We start from the raw sequence: 18,208 nt of genomic DNA, 5'->3' as shown, positions 1-18,208 counted from the left end.
GGTAACCTGTCTGCTTCACCTGACAAGACTATCAAAAAGGTACCTCACTGAGAAGTTCAGAGAAAGCAGTCTTCCAATGCTGCAGGGAACATAATGTCTTCAGGAGGGGTGAAGGAGGAAAACAGCCTGAGATCCCGCCAAACAGGTCCTTCCTTCCTGAAGGGGTGCCAAGGTCTTTCCATGACGCAGCCTCCAGCTCCTCCTGCCTCCCCCCATTTCCCCATGTTCTGCATTAAGTTTAGAAGTTGGTCCCCATTTGGACATATAGCAAATAAAAAGAAAATACACGAAAGAAGGAAAGTTTTAATGTGGGCATATTTTCGGTTTTCAGAAATCCAAGAAATTATGCAAAATCAACCAGTTCTAGAAGAAACAGAAAGAGAAATCTACAGTGACAATTTAGAAAATGAGACTGTCCCAAAAATCAAAAACTATAATGAATTTTTTTATGGTCTTACTCTGATAAATATTTTCTATCCTAAAGAGCTAGTGTAGTTTTCAAGAGTCAGCCTTGGCTTAAACCTAATTCAGTCATTCACTTAACATCTTCTTTGGTAAATTCCTCACTGTTCTTTCCCCTACAGCTTTATTAACATATAACTGTCATACAATAACATGCACATACTTAAAGTGTACTATTTGATAGCTTGGGTGTAAGTAGGTAACTCTGAAACCATCACCACAATCAAAATAATAAATATAGTCATCTCCCTCAAAAGCTTCCTTGTGCTTCCTTTGTAATCCATTCCCTCCCACACCTCCATCTTCCATTCCCAAGCAACCACTGGTCTGCTTCCAATCACTACAAACTCGTTTTCATTTTCTAGAATTCTGCATAAATGTTATCATATGGTATGCACTCCTATTTGTCTGGCATCTTTCACTCAATATAAATTATGTTGAGATTTGTCCATGTTGTTGCACATACGAATACTTCATCACTTTTTATTAGTATTAAGTAGTATTCTATTGTATGGGTACACAATTCATTAATCACTCATCTGTTCAACAGACACATGAAAAGATGCTAACATCACTAATCATGAGGTAAATGCAAATCAAAACCACAATGAGGCATCTATCACCTTACACCAGTCAGAATGTTTATTATCAAAAAGACAAGAAATAACAAGTATTGAGGGTGTGAAGAAAAGGTACCCTCATACACTGATGGTGGGAATATAAATTGGTGCAGCCACTGTGGGAAACAGTATGGAGGTTCCATAAAGAATTAAAAAGAGAAATACCATACAATCCAGTAATTCCACCACTGAGTGAGTACCCCCCAAAATGAAAATGCAAAAAGATACAGGCACTCCTATGTTCACTGCAGCATTATTTACAATAGCCAAGATATGGAAGCAACCTAAGAGTCCACTGATAAAGAAGTGGTGTGTAAACACACACACACAATGGAATATCTTGCCATTTGCAATAACATAGATAGACCTAGAGGATATTATGCTAAGTGAAATAAGTCAGACCAAGAAAAATACCATATGATTTCACTTATATATGCAATCAAAAAACAAAACAACAAACATACAAACAAAACTAGACTCCTAAATATAGAGAACTGGTGGTTGCCAGAAGGGAGGGGGCTGCGGGGATGGGCAAAATAGGTGAAGAGAATTAAGGGTACAAACTTCTAGTTATAAAATAAAGTCATGGGGATGAAAAGTACAGCATAGAGAGTATAATAATATTATCATATGATGACAGATGGTAAGTGTACTTAATGTGGTGAACATTACATAATGTACAGAATTATAAAATCACTATGTTGTAACCTGAAACTAATATAACATTGTATGTCAACTATATTTCAATAAAATTTTTTTTTAATTCAACTGTTGACCAACATTTGAGTAGTTTCTAGTTTTATTACAAATAAAGCAGCTATGAACATCCATATCTAAGTCTTTGTACAAAAGAGTTTCATTTCTGTTGGTAAATACTTAAGGGTAACTAGTTCACATGATGGGTATATGTTTAACATTCCAAGAAACTATCAAACTGTTCTCCAATGTGACTATACCATGTTATATTCCTCACAGTGGTGTATGAGAGTTCCAGTTGCTCCATTTCCTCACTAACATTTGATATGGTTGATCTTTTTAATTTAGCCTTTCCAATGAATTTTTGTTTTAATTTGCATTTCCTTGATGACTAACGATTTTGAGCATCTTTTCATGAGCTATTTTCCATTGAAAATATACAAATCTGGTCCCATTTTTAAATCTGGTATTATTCTCAAATTAAGAGGTTTTTTTAATAAGTTCATGTTACAAGCCTGTTGTCTGACTTAATGTTGAGAATATTTCCTCCCAATCTATGACTTGATTTTTCATTTTCTTAAGTCTTTTGAAGAGAAACAATTCCTTTAATAAAGTTTGATTTTTTAATAGTTGGTGCTTCCTGTGTCCTATCTAAATATTTGCTGAACCCAATGTCACTACCGTTTTCTTCTGTGTTCTTATATAAGTTTTACAGTTAAACTTGTCTGCTGAGATCTATGATCTATTTTAGGCTAGTTTTTGTGTATGTTTTAAGGGTCAATGCTCATATTTCTGCATTTCGCTATTTAATTGTTCAAGTACTACTTCTGAAAAGATTATTTCCCCATCAAGTTGCCTTTGCCTTGGTATCTCTGTCAAAAAAAAAATCACCCAGTCATACACATATAGATCTATTTCTAGATTCTCTTCCATTCCACTGATCTAAAGAACTCTCTTTACTGCAATATCACATTATCTTGACTATGGTAGCATTTTTAAAAGTCTTAAAATCAGAGAGTGTATGTCTTTCAATTTGTTCTTTTTCAAAATTACTATTAAATAAGTCTAGTCTTTTCCATGTCCTATATAACTTTTTGGAATTGGTTTGTCAATTTCTACAACAAAGTTTGCTGAGATTTTGAGTAGGATTGCAATAAATCTATTGAACAATTGGGGTCTTAACAATATTGAATCTTCCCATTCATGAATACAATATCTCTCTCCATTTATTTATTTCAGAAATATTTTGTCATTTTTCAGTGAACAAGTTTTGCATATCTTTAATCAAATTTACACTATTTCAGATATTTTTATGCTCTTATAAATGGTATTTTTTTCTACTTCAGTCCACTATTAGTACATAGAAATACAATTGACTTTTGTATATTAGTTTAGATCCTGCAACCTAGTGAAATTCACTTGTTGGATCTAGTAGCCCTTTTATAAATGTCTTAGAATTTTCTACAATCATACAGAAGTAAAATACATGGCCAATCTATGATGCTTATGCAGAACTGTTTAAGAACACCTCTTAAAAGAGGTTTTTAAGAATTCTTGGAAAGATTCATTCACCATAGTGTGACTTCAGTGAGTGGAGCTTATATTTACTCAGTAATACTGTCTGCAAACACAATTTTACTTCTTCCTTTGTAATCTTTATGTATTTTTTAAACTGCCTAAAGCACTGAATGGGACCTCCAACACACTGTTGAATAGAAGTGACAAAACAGACATCCTTGCCACTTCTGATCTTAGGGGAGTATCATTCATTTTTTCACCATTAAGATGCTCCCTATAGGTTTTTCACAGATGTCTTTCATTAGGCTGAGTAAGTTCCATTCTATTACTAATTTGTTGAGGGTTTTTATCATAAATGGATATTTAATTTTGTCAAATACTTTTTCTATACTTATATGATCATACTAATTTCTTTTATTCTATTAATATGAAGAATTGCACTGATTGATTTTTAAATGTTTAACCAATCTTGCATCCTGGTTATAAACCCCATTTGGTCATAATGTACTCCCCACCTGCTATCTTGATGAATTAAAATTTGCTAAAATTTAAGAATTTTTCTATCTATGTTCACAAGGGGCATTGGTCTATAGTTTTATTTTCTTGTAATGTTTTCATCAGGTTTTGGCATATTGTCATGGAATGAGTTGGGATGTGTTTCCTTCTCTATTTTCTGTAATAGGTCATATAGAGTTGGTTGGCACTATTTATTTCTTAAATATATTTATGACAGAATTCCGGCAAATCCATCTTGAGACTTCAAGTCTCCATTGTGGAAAGTTATTAATGACAAATTTAAATACTTAATAAAGCTATTAAAATTATTTGAATAAGTATAGGTAGTTCATATTTTTCAAGAAATTTATTTCATCTAAATTGTGGAATTGAGGGGGCCGGCTGACGGTAATAGGGCTGAGCGGCTGTTCACAGAGCGAGTGAAGATGAATGCCAGAGGACTTGGATCTCAGCTGAAGGACAGTATTCCAGTTACTAAACTTTCAGCAAGTGGACCTTTTGAACAGCATGATCTTCTTCGAAAAGGTCTCCCTTGTGTGAAAAATGAACTTCTGCCCAGTCATCCTCCTGAATTGTCAGAAAAAAATTTCCAGCTCAACCAAGATAAAATGAATTTTTCTACACTAAGAAACATCCAGGGTCTGTTTGCTCCACTAAAATTACAAATGGAATTCAAGGCAGTGCAGCATGTTCAGTGTCTTCCATTTCTTCCAAGCTCAAACCTTTCAATGGATATTTTAAGGGGTAATGATGAGACTACTGGATTTGAAGATATTCTTAATGACCCGTCACAAAGTGAACTAATGGGAGAACCACACTTAATGGTGAAATATAAACTCGGTTTACTGTAATCTGTTGTGCTGTTCATGAAAATAGAGGGGCTGCATGTTGTTTATAGTTGTCTTTTTACTATAATTTGATGTATACAACATTAAAAGTACTGACACATGAAATAAATTGTGGAATTGACATTGAATTATTCATAATATTCTCTTTTTAACATCTGTAGGATCAATAATCATGTTCTCTCTTTCCTAATACTGGTAATTTTGCCTTCTTTTTTTGAACATTCTAGCTTGAGGTTCATTAATTCTATTGTTTTCTCCACCTCCCCCCAGAGAACCAGCTTTTCATTGATGTTTCTCTATTGTTTCTCTTTTCCACATCACGGACTTCCTTCTTTACCATTTCCTTCTTTGCTTATAGCTCAACTTGCTCTTCCTTTTAGTTTCAGGTGGAAACTTAGGTCTTTGAGATCTTTTTCTGATTTAACTGTTTCATGCTGTGAATTACTGTTTAAGAACTTCTTTAGCTGTAGCCCACCCACCTCCTTGGGTTTTTATGTAGATTTAACTAAATATATATAGTCAATCAGGAAAGAAATATTTAACTGCCTAGTCCATATCAGACAGTGAACTTGGTATCAGGAATATACCACATTAAACTAAGTCCCTTTTCTAATCAAGCTTAGAAGGTAATACTGAAAAAAATGGTACAAAAATCAAAGTTGTTATCTTTTTGATACTTAGAAAGTACGTTAAGCCAGAAGGCATTAACTTTTATTCTAATGATAAATATATTTTTGGTTTTTTGTCTCTCATGAACTAGCAAAAAGTCACTAGGTTTTTTTTTAAGTTCAGCGATTTATAATTCCAATTGCACCACATCAATTTATTGTGAAGTAAAATCAAATATTCCACTGGTAAATGTCTGAATATACTATACACTTCAAAATACTAAAAAGTATTTCTGTAATTCTAAACGTGAAAACCACTTTTAGATCTATAAAGAATCATTTTTAAAGCAAGCATTCTATACACTTTCAATATTTTCCTAACAAGACTTTTCTTAAAAATTAATGAAATATTCTACTCAATCTATCCTATCCTCAGTTTCAAATTACCCAAAACTTCAAAATACCCAGAACTTTTTACAAAAAACTCTGCTCCTCCCCCCAATCAAATATAAATGAATGGCAAATCACCGGTTTCAAGGTATTTTAAATGCTGATCTAGCCTACCAAATGTTCGCTTTTTCAAAAACATCAACATGTATTATTTAAACATCTCAGTATAATTAATTTGGACAATTGTAGATATAGATATTTAATATACATTTAAATCTTTGTTCATCCAGTGAAACCATAAGCAGCTCTACACACCTCCACCAAGTCAGGTTATCTGGATCTTCCTACAGTATACTTTCAGTCCTAATCTCTTGGTCTTCATTTAGGCCACAGGTTTTCAACTTTGCCTGCACATTTGGAATCACCTGGGAGCTAGAAAGTACTGACATTAGGGTCCCACAGCCAGAGACTCTTAGTTTTTAAAAGTAGAGATTTTCAAAAGCCCCCCCCCCCCCCCGCGCCCCGCCCCCAACCATGTGATTCAATGGTGCAGACCAAGGGTAAGAAGGACCAGTCTAGGTTATCTCCAGGAAGTCACGCTTTTAATAGCCACTGGCCATTCTGTACCACCATACTCAGAACTTCTGTTTCCTCCGAGTTTTCCCCACCTAACTCCTAATCAAACACTAATTCAGTACTTCTATTTGGATTCCTAGGCTCACCTCTATTTCTATTTAGAAATTCACAGGATAAAATATGTCTCTAGGGGCACCTAGGTGGCTCAGTCAGTTGGACGTCTGTCTTCAGCTCAGGTTATGATCCTGGAGTACCAGGATAGAGCCCCATATGGGGCTCCCTTCTCAGCAGGGAGTCTGCTTCTCCCTCTGGCCCTCACCCCGTTTGTGCTCTTGCTCGCTCTCAAATAAATAAAATCTTTTTTTTTTAAGATTTTATTTATTTATTCATGAGAGACACAGAGAGAGAGGGGCAGAGACACAGGCAGAGGGAGTCCGATGTGGGACTCGATTTTGGGTCTCCAGGATCACACCCTGGGCGGAAAGGCAGGCGCCAAACTGCTGAGCCACCAGGGCTGCCCAAAATCTTTTCTTTTCTTTTTTTTTTTTTTAAGTCTCTATTTTAGCCATTCCTCTCCAATCCCAATCCACTTCTGAATTTCATTAAATTCAGCTGAAGAAAAATTAACTCAATAGAATTTGAAATGATTAAATAGTCATCATGTTTTCTACTTAAAAGATAGTTCTGCAAGCCATCTGTAATTTTACAGAATATATGGTAATATTACCAGTTCCTCAAAGTATACAATAAATATTGAAATAAGTGTTCATTAGTATCCACCTGATTCCACCACGTGTTAGTTTCAAATAGATTTTCAATACTGATTCACATTCTGGACTCAAAACCAACATCCTCCTACTTAAACCATTAAACTCCAGAGTCTGCAAACAGCCCACTCCACTTTGCCAAACCAGACCACTTCATTATAATTATCATTTCATCATGTAAAAGTGGAAAGGAGAACACCTGTATCACAAAGCCAGTACAGGGAATAAGGAGCGAAAGCATTTTAGCACCGAGTAGAGTGCTAATAGAAATTTTAATTCATTTGCAGAAATTTTGTCTCATGGGAACTATGTGAAAAGGAGAGGCAAGTAGGTAGTTGCGGGTAAGTACTTGTCAATACACAGAAACACCAGCAGATGAGATGGGGAGAACTGGGGGTGGTCCACGAACTGAGGAGTTCTGGAAGCTCCCAGACCAATAGTAGCACAAAGGCGCATGCAAGACACACCTCTCAGGCTGTGACAGAACTGAAGTTACTTACAAACACGTGTAAACCTCATCTCCTTGGAAAACTTTGCCAACGTGCGGACCCAGGAACTCAGATCCCTGCCAGTGTAGGTTATGTACCCAGGGGATGTAATGGATCTGCATGCTGAAACACGTGTGCACGTCTGAGCCGCTGAACCAACATGTATCCATAAACACTATGAATAATACTTGCGAGAATGTATGGCTTTCCCCTAAGAAGCGCTTTAAGGGCTTTGCCCAGAGCAAGCCACTTTCACACCACATCTCACTCGCCTTTCCTTTGTATGGATTACCCGCGTGCGGAGACTTGAGGCGCCTTATCCAAAGTCTGAGCGTAGGGGGGTGACCTCCTCCGCCCTGACTTCCCGTTAGCCCAAGCCGCCAGCCCCGAAGGGGACCGTGTCCCGGCCGGCTTCCTGGAGACGCACGCGAGCCCTCACACACCCACCGCGGTCGCGTCACCAGGGCCGGGGCCACCTGGGCGAGGACCAGAATCTGGACGGAGTTCCAATTCCTCCGCCGGGGAGCCCGGCTACGGGATGGGGAAGCGGGACCCAGGTGAGTTTTGAAAAGTGGAGGGGACACAGAGAGGCAAGCGGACACAAGCGAGAGCCACCGCGGCCACTCACCCAGCCCTCGAAGGTGTCCGAGGCGCCGGCCGTGCGCAGCAGCTCCTGGAACTGCAGGGTGCAGTTGGCCACGAAGTGGTCATAGCCCAGGGGCGTCTCGTGGAAGACGGCCAGCTCCAGGTGGCCGCCGTCGGTGACGTTGGCGCAGAACTCCTCATTATACGTGGGTTTGTTGGTCTTCTGCTTGGTGCTGGTCTGGCCCACGCGCACCTGGTCCACGCTCACCGTCAGGTAGGGGTCCAGCAGCTGGTAGCCCTTCTTGAAGAGCGAGTGGCGCAGGGACCAGCGGGTGGGCTGCAGCCCCACGGCCTCGCCGATGCGGACCCTCAAGTATCCATTGAACTTCATGCTGCCGGACGTCATGCCGGCGCCACCGGCCCAGCCCCGGGGGGCGCGCCGGCTCGCAGCGGGAGAGCCTGGAGCCCCTGCTCAAGCCAGCCCTCGCGGCAGCCGCCGGAGCGGACGCAGCTCCGGGGAAAAGCAGCGCCCAAGCCCCCCTCCACTGGTCATTCTGCCTCCCGCGCGGGACCGTCCCCTCCCCTCCTTCCCTCGCCCCCTCCCTCGCGAGGTGGAAAGGAGGGGAGCCCGGAGCCGAGCCCTCCGCGAGCCGGGGTGGCCCGACGGTCCCGGGGGCTCTCTCGGGCGGCTCGCGCCTCCTCCAGAGCCGGGAAGCTCCTCTCCCCGGAGAGCCGGAGCGACCCGTCCGGCTAGCTCCAGCCCCAGGCGTCTCCTGCCCCCGCCTCCTCCCGCTTCTCGTCCTGCCCCCGCCTCCGCGGGCTCACGCTCTCCCCCACTCGGCGAGCTTCAAACCAGGAAGCGGCAGCCGCCGCAGCCCCGGCAGGAGCCTCGCGCCGCCAGGCTCCAAGTTCAGCGGAGCGGGGCGCCGGAGTCCCGCGCCTGCCGGGCCCCGGGGGCGGGGCGCACGGGCGGCGGGGCGCGCGGCCGGGGAGCCTCTGTGCCGCCCGCTGGCCCGGCGCTGCGCGCGCTCCCGGCGCTCTGCGGGCCAGGGGCTCCCGCAGGTGGCGGCCGGAAAGCCAAGGGCTCGGGGCCTAGCCCAAGCCGGCACCTGAGACCTGGGAGACAGGTCCGGGGGTGCTGGAAGGCGGAAGGAGGAGGAGCCGGAGCGGGGAACCCGCGCTCCACGAGTCTCGGGCACCCTCCTTACCACCGGGGGAGTGGGCGGGCGGCGCTGCCCGGCGGTCCGGGAGAGGCCCTGGCGCGGAGGGCGCGCGGCGGGCAGGTTCCTTTTCCTGATCTTAACAGGGAGGGCTCATCCCGCGCTCAGCTCGGAACCATCCTGTTTGTGCGCCTTTCCTGCAGAGAGTAATTACACGGTTGTTTTGTTGTTGTTGTTGTTGTTGTTCTAACAGGGTGGTAGTAATGATGGAAATCCTGTCCGCCTCCTTCCTGGGAGAGGTGTGTCTCGCTGCACAAAGAGCAGGAAAGGTCGGTTCTGAAGCAGACGTGGCCGAGATGTACTAAGTCTCTCTGCGGGGTGGTTCCCAGTCTACCCAGCCCTGCCCAGCAAGGGCAGATGTTCGCGCAAACACTGCCCCTGACACGTGCATGCCGAAGAAACCGCCTCTTCGAGGAACACTCCAGCTTGTGGCTGCGCTGCGAGTTAGAGCGGGCAGCCCTTTGTTCCCTCCTACCCGTGGCTCCGGGAGTGTTTGGGCCCTTGGGTGAACTCTTCCATCTACTGTGCTTGACCACAAAGCTTGCTCCTTGAGGGCCAGCACAACCAATTTGTCGCCCGTAACGCCTAGGCCGTTTTGAAGCTACTTAATTACATTCTGTCTGGCTGTTCTGGTTCCCCTGAGAGCAGGTCCGGTCTTCCTAGCCCCCTGCACTCAGGGCACGCTTTGGGGCTCTCAAACTGAGTAGCTTCTCAACCATTTCACTCCCTAGGAACGGAGGCACACAACAGAATGAAAACCAATAAGAACAATGGGCGGGCGGGGAAGGCCCTGTCTTAAAAACATCAAAACTTCTTTTAAGAGAACAAGGCAAGGATGCAGCACATCATCCTAACTTAGGCAGGGCTTATAAAGCAAGCTCCCAAACATCCAGGGAGCTCCCTTCAAGCCCTGGTGCTCCAGGGGAAGAGGTCAAGGTGACCGTTTGGGTCAACTTTGTCATTCTCTCTTCCAAAGAACAGGCTTCTAGCTTTAAGAACCACTGAAAGATTTGCTGCTGTTGGACTTTGGCACTAAAAAACGATAGTCCCCAAATGGTGGGCTGCTACACAGTTGCCCTGGGGTGGGGATGTGAGGGACACTAGATGCTCCATCTTTGTCCTTTCAGCACTACCTTAGGTACAGATGGGCAGTGGTGACAGAGCCAGGAGCAAGACAGTGGTGGTGCCTGCCCTCCTGGGGCTTATAGTCCCACAGCAAGGAAAAACAAGATCTGAATCACACACTTGGGGCGTGCAATGGAGGAAAAGCTCAGGGGCAATGGGACAATGGGACAATGGAACCATGGAACCTGGAAGGGGTGGTCAGGACAGGTCCCCTGAAGAAATAGCACAGCAAAAAGACCAGTTTATACAGGGTTTCCAAGGAAAAGGACAGTTTGACCTGTTTCATGAACAGGAAGGATTCCATGTGGCAAGAGCCAAAAAATATAAAATAAAATAAAATAAAATAAAATAAAATAAAATAAAATAAAATAAAATAAAATAAAATAATAAAATAAAATAGAAAAAGATATGGGGAAAGTGGCTAAAATTCACCTGAAAAGGTAGGTCAGGGTCCAAGACTAGTAAGTCATGGGTATGTCTTTGGACACGGTCTGTGGGCAGCTGAAAGCTACTGAAAGTTGTTAAGCAGGGACAGGATGAGATTTGTCTTTTAAAACCTCTGTCTGGGGAGTGCGCCTGGTGGCTTAGTGGGAAGAAGGTGCGACTCTTGATCTCAGGGTTGTGAGTTCAAGCCCCATCTTGGGTATAGAGATTATTTAAATAAATAAATCAACAAACTTAAAACAAAACAAAACAAAAGCCTGTCTTTGGGGCCATGTGAAGAGTGGATTGGAAGGAGCAAGCATGGGTGTGAGGAAACCAGTTAGGAGGCTAATTCCAAAGTCCAAGGAGAGAAGATGGTGACCAGGACTCGGATGGTGGTGATGGAATTGGAGATAGATGTGAGAAGTATTTAGGAGGTAGGATGCTCAGGCCATTTCTCAGACCTAATGGAAGGAATGAGGAAGAGGAAGGTATCGAGGATGACTTGCAGGCATCCAGCTTAAGCAACTGTGTGGATTGGGGAGCCATTGGTGATTAGGAACCCCTAGAGAAGGAGCAGATATTTGGAGGGAGATGAACAGTTCAGTTTGAAAAATGTCAGTTTTGATATATCTTGATTCATTTGAGTTGCAATCTGAAGCGGGCACACAGCTATGTACTTGTGAAGCTCAGAGGTGCAGTCTCAGCAAAAGACTGAGAAGCCATTAATATATAGATAGCAATCAAAACCAGAATAGTGAATGACATCGTGATTATAGGGAAAAGATGGGAATAGAATGTAGCATAAGGAAAGAAGGGGACTTAGTATAGAGCCCTCCAGAAACCCCAACATGCATAGATGGAAGAGAGCAGGCAAGAGGGTTCTGAAGAGCAACAGGGTTATAAGAGAAAAACCAGAGGATTCAGTATCCAGGTGCTATGAAAACCAACCAAAGAGTTTTCAAACAAGAAGTAATTGGTTGGCTAGGCCAAATGATACTAAGGGATTGATTAACAAGGATTAAGGCAGCCATGAAGAGATGACAGTGGACATCCTTGGTAATCTTTGATTACCCATTTCTGTAGAGGGTTGGGGGCTGAAGCCCATTTGGAGTATCTTGAGGTGAAAAATAAGAGTGAAGAGTGTACGTGTAGACACTCGTCCAAGAGGTTTGGCTGGAATGAGGAAGAGAGAGCTGAGGAGGAAGATGGGATCACCGGGTGGAGGGCTTTTCATTAAGGAGGATGCAACACAAGAGAGGAGAGAAATCGTACAGCTCTGAGACTGCAGGAGGGAATGCCATCTGAGACACAGGAAAAGAAATGACACTTAGTTTAAGAACAAGCAAACATGTTTGAGGCTTTCGCCTTCTCTCCGAAATTGCCTCTACAGTCAGGAGACACGGTCACCAGCAGCCCAAATGCCCAGATTTCCAGTTTTGTGAGCCCGGTGGAAAGAGGATTTCCTCCACCCACCTCCTTAAATCAGCCTGGGAAAGACCTTGAATGTCCCCAGCCTATGTCATGTGCCCTTTGGTGGCTCCTAGGGGGACACTAGACAGATAGTACACATCATGTAGTACAAAGCCTATGTGGGAAGTACTGTCTGCCAGTACGAAGCCTTCCCTGTGTCATAGCTTTTATTTGGAGCTGGTCTTGACTTTCCAGGAAGGCAGAGGACAAGAAGTCCCCTCTCTGTATACATCCTACCCCCCTGATTAGCAGCATGTAATGTAATGTAGTAACTTGCATATTTGTATTGACTGCTTTAAACTCAGTGTTATAGGATCCCTGGGTGGCTCAGTGGTTTAGTGCCTGCCTTTGGCCCAGGGCGTGATCCTGGGGTCCCAGGATCGAGTCCCACATCAGGCTCCCTGCATGGAGCCTGCTTCTCCCTCTGCCTGTCTCTCTCTGTCTCTCATGAATAAATAAATAAAATATTAAAAAATAAAAATAAATAAACTCAGTGTTATAGATCCTTTAATGCACTAGAGGTTTGTTTGGGGTTTTTTTTCCCTCTTTGTTGCTATTTTTTTTTTCAGCCACACTATAACTTTGGACTTCTTGTATACATTCCTTGCACATTATCTAAATGCTTTTTTGATTGATTGCTTGACTGAATTATTGTCATTTGTCTAATTTCTTAAGGAACATTTCACATTTTCATTCCACTTTAAAATAGAATTAGAGAATTTAGACAATAAAACAGCTAGGTCAAAAATTATCCCGTGTCATTATGAAATGGCACAACCTTTAGAGAACAGTTTGACAGTATACATACTTCAAACAAACCAGTTCTTTGCCTAAGGAGGTCTGGCAATAATAGAATGACTAAGTCAACTATAGAATAGCAACCTAATGGAATAGTTATTAAAATTACACATGATAAACAACATGGAAAAAAATAGTAAATAATACTTTTAGTGTAGAGTAAGAAATATAAATATGCTATGAAGTACCTAAAACATGTATACCAAATGATAAAGAAAGCAACACAAGTAACACAAGTCATACAGTGTTGGACTCACAAACTAATAATAAACATACTTATCTAAAAGGGCTCTGAAGATAAAGTAATTCATATGAAGTATTTGATACATTGCCAAGTACATGCTACATTTCAACTGTTACCTTGGCAGTCATATTATCATTTATTGAGCATCCACCAGCATTGTAACAAGCCACTTGACAAATATTATTTCATTTGATCTTTGTGACAACCAAACGAGGTTAAGTGTTATTATCTCTATTTTCCAGATAAGGAAACCGAGAGTCAGAAAGGTTAAATGAATTGGAACATAGTTTGTACATGGGAGAGCTGAGATTTGACCCATTTATTTAAACGCATGCCTAGGGCACCTGGGTGGTTCAGTCAGTTAATTGTTGACTCTTGATTTTGGCCCAGGTCATGATCTCAGGGTTGTGGGATCAAGCTCTGCATTCGGCTGTGTGCTGGGCATGGAGCCTACTTAAGATTTTCTCTCTCTCTCTCTCTTTCCCTCTGCCCATCCCAACTCCCACTCCCACTGGCACTCATGGCTCTCTTAATTAATTAATACCTAAGCCCTATGTCAGAGTGATTGTAATGCATACTAGGATTGAAAACTGCTGTTCACTAGAACAAGGAGGAAGATCGAGATTCTCAGTAGGCAGGAGAGGGTGGTACGAAGGGCAAGAGTTAGAGCAGTATTTTTCCCTATCCATTTTCCAGATATGCAAAGATACATATAAATAAGTGGGGACACCATGTCCTACTTATAGGTGTTCCAGAAAGCAGAGAAAAAGGTAAGATATTTCACAAAGATGGTAACATTTCTCAGAATGGAAGGAAGACACTAGTCTCATACTGGAAAGTATACAGTGTATTAGGTAGAATTAATTGAAAAAGGACCCTCACCCAGACACATCATTGTGAGGTTTCTGAACTCCAGGATAAAGGGCAGATCTTCAATGACTTACACGAAGAAACAGAAGCAAAATCGGGGTGAGAGGGATGTGGGATGAAGGAGCTAAAGGCTTCTGATGCACCAGTTAGCATGTCAATGGATCAACAGCTTACTGTAGAAGAGGGAAGGAGAGAAAGGAAGTGTGATGGGCAGAAGTCCCAAATGGCAGGCAGAGTGCATAGGCAGGGCTTCTCATCCTTCCTCAGGCTTCCTCAGAAAAGCCTTGCACTACTATTTGGCTCAATAGCCCACTTAAGTAAAACAGATTCCAGAGATTGAGGTCAGAACAGAGGAGCAAGCGTAAAAGTAATACCCTCATAAAAAGCAGTCAAGTTGGTAACACTTTGTACTGACAATTGCCTGGATGTAGCCTAGTGATCAAGAGCAACAACTCCACAAAACATCTCTGCCATTGTTTCCTAACAGGAAAATCGAATGAAGTTAAAAATTTATGTGTTTAAAGAGAACAAATATAAATCTCTCCTCCCATGGCTGTCTTCTTTTTTGACATAACTCATCTACTTAAATCTACCCATATTAGAATATTTTCATTTGAAATCCTTTACAACCCCTCGGCGCATTTCTTAGCAGGAGTGTGGAACCCTGACATCTTTACAGTCATTCTATTAAGAAGCAGGTCATAGGGGCGCCTGGGTGGTTCAGTGGTTAAGCGTCTGCCTTTGGCTCAGGGTGTGTTCCCAGGGTCCTGGGATCAAGTCCCACAACAAGCTCCCCATGGGGAATCTGCTTCTCCGGCTGCCTATGTCTCTGCCTCTCTCTGTGTGTCTCTCATGAATAAATAAATAAAATCTTTTTTAAAAAATTAATAATAAATTAATTTTAAAAAGAAGCAGGCTCATAAATGTCCTCAGCCTGAATTAGAGTTGTGTGGATTAAAAAAAAAAAAAAAAGATACATCTCATATATAATACAAGAAGAGGGGGAAAAAAAAAGAGAGAGGGGCAGCCCAGGTGGCTCAGCGGTTTAGCGCCTGCCTTCAGCCCGGGGCGTGATCCTGGAGTCTCGGGATCGAGTCGCGCATCGGGCTCCCTGCATGGAGCCTGCTTCTTCCTCTGCCTGTGTCTCTGCCTCTCTCTCTCTCTCTCTCTCTGTGTCTCATGAATAAATAAAATATTTTTTTAAAAAAGAAGAGATACATAGTTTAGAGGAGATAATGACATTTAGTCACCTCAAACATTTCTTTGTGTCCACCTCTGTAATAACCACATAAAGTAACATGTCACCAAATGAGGCAAAAATATCTTTTCAAGCTAAAATAGTTTTAAAACCCTTAATTCTGAATGCAGAAGTTACTAGAACTCTTCATTTTTAATATTTTTCTTTTTTGTGTTTTTTAAAGTGCCAGTAATGGAAGCAAATGTATATGATTTACGATAGTCCTGACTTTCTCCAGAACCTATTATTAATTTAGCTATTGGGCAGTTTGTTTCATTAACCTTTCTCAGTTAGTTCTAGTCCATTAACAAGCCAAGTGGTTATTAACGACAAGTAGTGACCAAGCTTTTAGATTTTGTGGTTTGGGTAAGAAATCTGTGAGAGGAAAATTATAATTTTGTTCTAATAGTGTCTTTCTCTCACCCTTTGCTGGATTTTCTTCATGTTTTGGGTGGAATTTTCTGCTTCACTCAGTGACCAGGGTTACTGTGAGTTTTATAGAAGCTATTATTTGCAAAGCATTTGGAACAGTACCTGACACAAAGGAAGCAACTTTACAAATGTTTATTATTATAGGTGACTTTTTCTTCTTTTCATTTATGTACTTTGGAATTTTTCCATAATGAAGGTTTTAGCAACTTATTAAAAGATTTTTAAGCTAATATTTAAAAACTACATGCCAAATCACAGATAAGGTTGACTTTAACCCTTTGAAACTGTAATCATTTCCTGTCATCTTTCTGGTGAAACTTGAACGTTTTCTGATTCTTAGAAATGAAAAAGCAGTTTGGCCCCTGTTCCTAAGACTATATAGTTCATAATAAGGAGGCATAAAAAGAGACCTTTTGTCCTTGAAATCCTAATAATGAAATAAACAATTTTCACATCAGCCCCAGTTATCTTTCTCATACAAGGACAAAAATTTGACTTTCTACAAAACTAGTCAAGACCTATTCCTACATTAAAATCCTTCAAAGTCCTTCTCCTTCTCCCTTTTTAGAACTCTGAATTGAGACACTTGTTTTGCACACAGAAAATTAGCAAATGTTTATTCTAGACACTAGAAGAGCAAAGCAGGTAAATACTTTGTAGTTTATCAATGTACTATTTCTTGTTAACCCTACTTTAATAAAGTCCCGCCATACTGTCAACATAATTTTAATTCTGAAAGCCAACAAGTGATAGCAGGGCAATTCTGACAATCTGAAATGAGCTAGGGTGGAGTAGGGAGTTAGACAACCCCCAAATTGGCCTTCTTGACAAAGTTTAAGAATGTAAATGGCACTCAAGTTTAAGAACCCTACACGGGACGCCTGGGTGGCTCAGCGGTTTAGCGCTGCCTTCAGCCCAGGGCGTGATCCTGGAGTCCCGGGATCGAGTCCCACGTCGGGCTCCCTGCATGAGCCTGCTTCTCCCTCTGCCTCTCTCTCTGTGTGTCTCCCATGAATAAATAAATGGAAAGAAAAATCTGAAAAGAAAAAGAACCCTACACCGAAGAGACAACATTCAAAGACTTAGGTTTGCAACCTCAAAAATTGTTAGAAGACCTTAGACAACCGCACAGAATTAAATAAGAAAGCAACTTTAAAGCACATTGCAAAGTCCTGCAGCATTACATAAATGTTATTATATAAATATTATTACATAAATATTATCAGTTCCGTCTCACATGACGGCTCACTTTCCCTTCCCCCACCCCCTTCTGGTTGCCTTACACTGTGCCCCTCAGCGGTGAGGAAAAATTGGTGCTTAAGACCAGGTACAGCCCCGCAGCCATACAAGGGCTCAACCCTGTCACCCACAAAGACCCTTCAAATCAGAGGCAGATATTTGACTCGTTCTCTTCAAAGAGAATCATTCAAATTGAGATTCTAAAGATGGCTGAAAACTTGAAAAAACAACACCAATAATAAGAAAACAAAAGAGAGATATGGTGAGTATAAAAAATAGGGAGAAAATAAGCTTATGGGCTGAATGGGCATGGAAATACAAAAACCTGTATAGTACTCAGATGAAACTTAGGCTTGATACAGGAGAAAGGAAGCCAACAAAGGAATTTTACACATTTCCCTGAGTTACTCATTTTTTCTAAGAGTCTGAACAACTGAAATCAGGAAACACCTGTGCTTGTTAACATTAGTTAGGAAATGACTTTAAAAACTTGGACTCAGCTTAAGATAACTGATGGCCGGCAGTGATATCATTCCAGAGTCTAGATTTCCATGTAAATGTTAAGCTATTTCTCTTAATTTGGGTCTAATTTTGTAATGGCAATCAGAGATTCAATACATTATATTTATGGGGTAATTGTTACAGTTTTTAAGTTTTAAAATTACCTGGCACTTAGCCGCATGTTTGTTTTTTGTTCCATTTATAATTATCCAATGATTCTTATAACCACCCAGAAATATGGCTGTCATTACTTTGAGATGAAAATGTATGGAAAGAATGTTTTGAGATGAAAGACAAAAATATAGCATTGTAATAAGAAGATGGGTCAGAAAGAATAGATCCTTTGATCTGGAAGGCATGCGAGACAACTCTAGACCAAAATGTTAGTTTACAGATGAGGAGCTAGAACCAGAAATGGGGCATTTTCCAGATAGTTTATTACACATTCCCTGGGTCTTCAGAATATAGGGCCAGAACTCCCCAAAACAGGTTTTAGTCTCAAGTAAATTACTGACTCAACATGCCTTATCTCTAATTGATTTATATAAACAGCAGTACCATTTATATTGCTT

General features: G+C 41.6%; 2 protein-coding genes and 1 long non-coding RNA gene across 3 annotated transcripts in view; 2 read left to right on the top strand and 1 right to left on the bottom strand.

Annotated features, from left to right (window-relative positions):
• PRKCH (protein kinase C eta) overlaps nt 1-8,866 on the bottom strand; it is a 233,676-nt gene extending 224,810 nt beyond the window's left edge. Inside the window, exon 1 of the mRNA XM_025442644.3 lies at nt 8,118-8,866. Coding sequence (XP_025298429.1) covers nt 8,118-8,480 — 363 coding nt within the window. The 5' untranslated portion in view covers nt 8,481-8,866. The remainder of the gene's footprint in view (nt 1-8,117) is intronic.
• Nucleotides 4,192-5,549, top strand: LOC112656984 (proteasome maturation protein-like). Its single transcript, XM_035719792.2, has one exon. It carries the CDS (start codon nt 4,238-4,240, stop codon nt 4,661-4,663), a length of 426 nt encoding a protein of 141 aa, XP_035575685.1. The 5' UTR covers nt 4,192-4,237; the 3' UTR covers nt 4,664-5,549.
• Nucleotides 6,739-12,826, top strand: LOC125755578 (uncharacterized). The gene is made up of 2 exons (XR_007412368.1): nt 6,739-8,046; nt 9,488-12,826. It is a non-coding gene; the product is annotated as an uncharacterized LOC125755578 (long non-coding RNA).
• The last annotated feature ends 5,382 nt before the right edge of the window (nt 12,827-18,208 follow it).

The sequence above is a fragment of the Canis lupus genome, chromosome 8 (assembly GCF_003254725.2).
Source record: "Canis lupus dingo isolate Sandy chromosome 8, ASM325472v2, whole genome shotgun sequence".
Classification (NCBI taxonomy): Eukaryota; Metazoa; Chordata; class Mammalia; order Carnivora; family Canidae; genus Canis; species Canis lupus.
Note: the sequence above shows the minus strand (reverse complement) of the source record. Positions and strands in the feature narration are given on the sequence as shown.

Excerpts from the sequence above, each read along its gene's own strand:
- LOC112656984 (XM_035719792.2), top strand. The coding sequence starts at position 4,238 with ATGAATGCCAGAGGACTTGGATCTCAGCTGAAGGACAGTATTCCAGTT.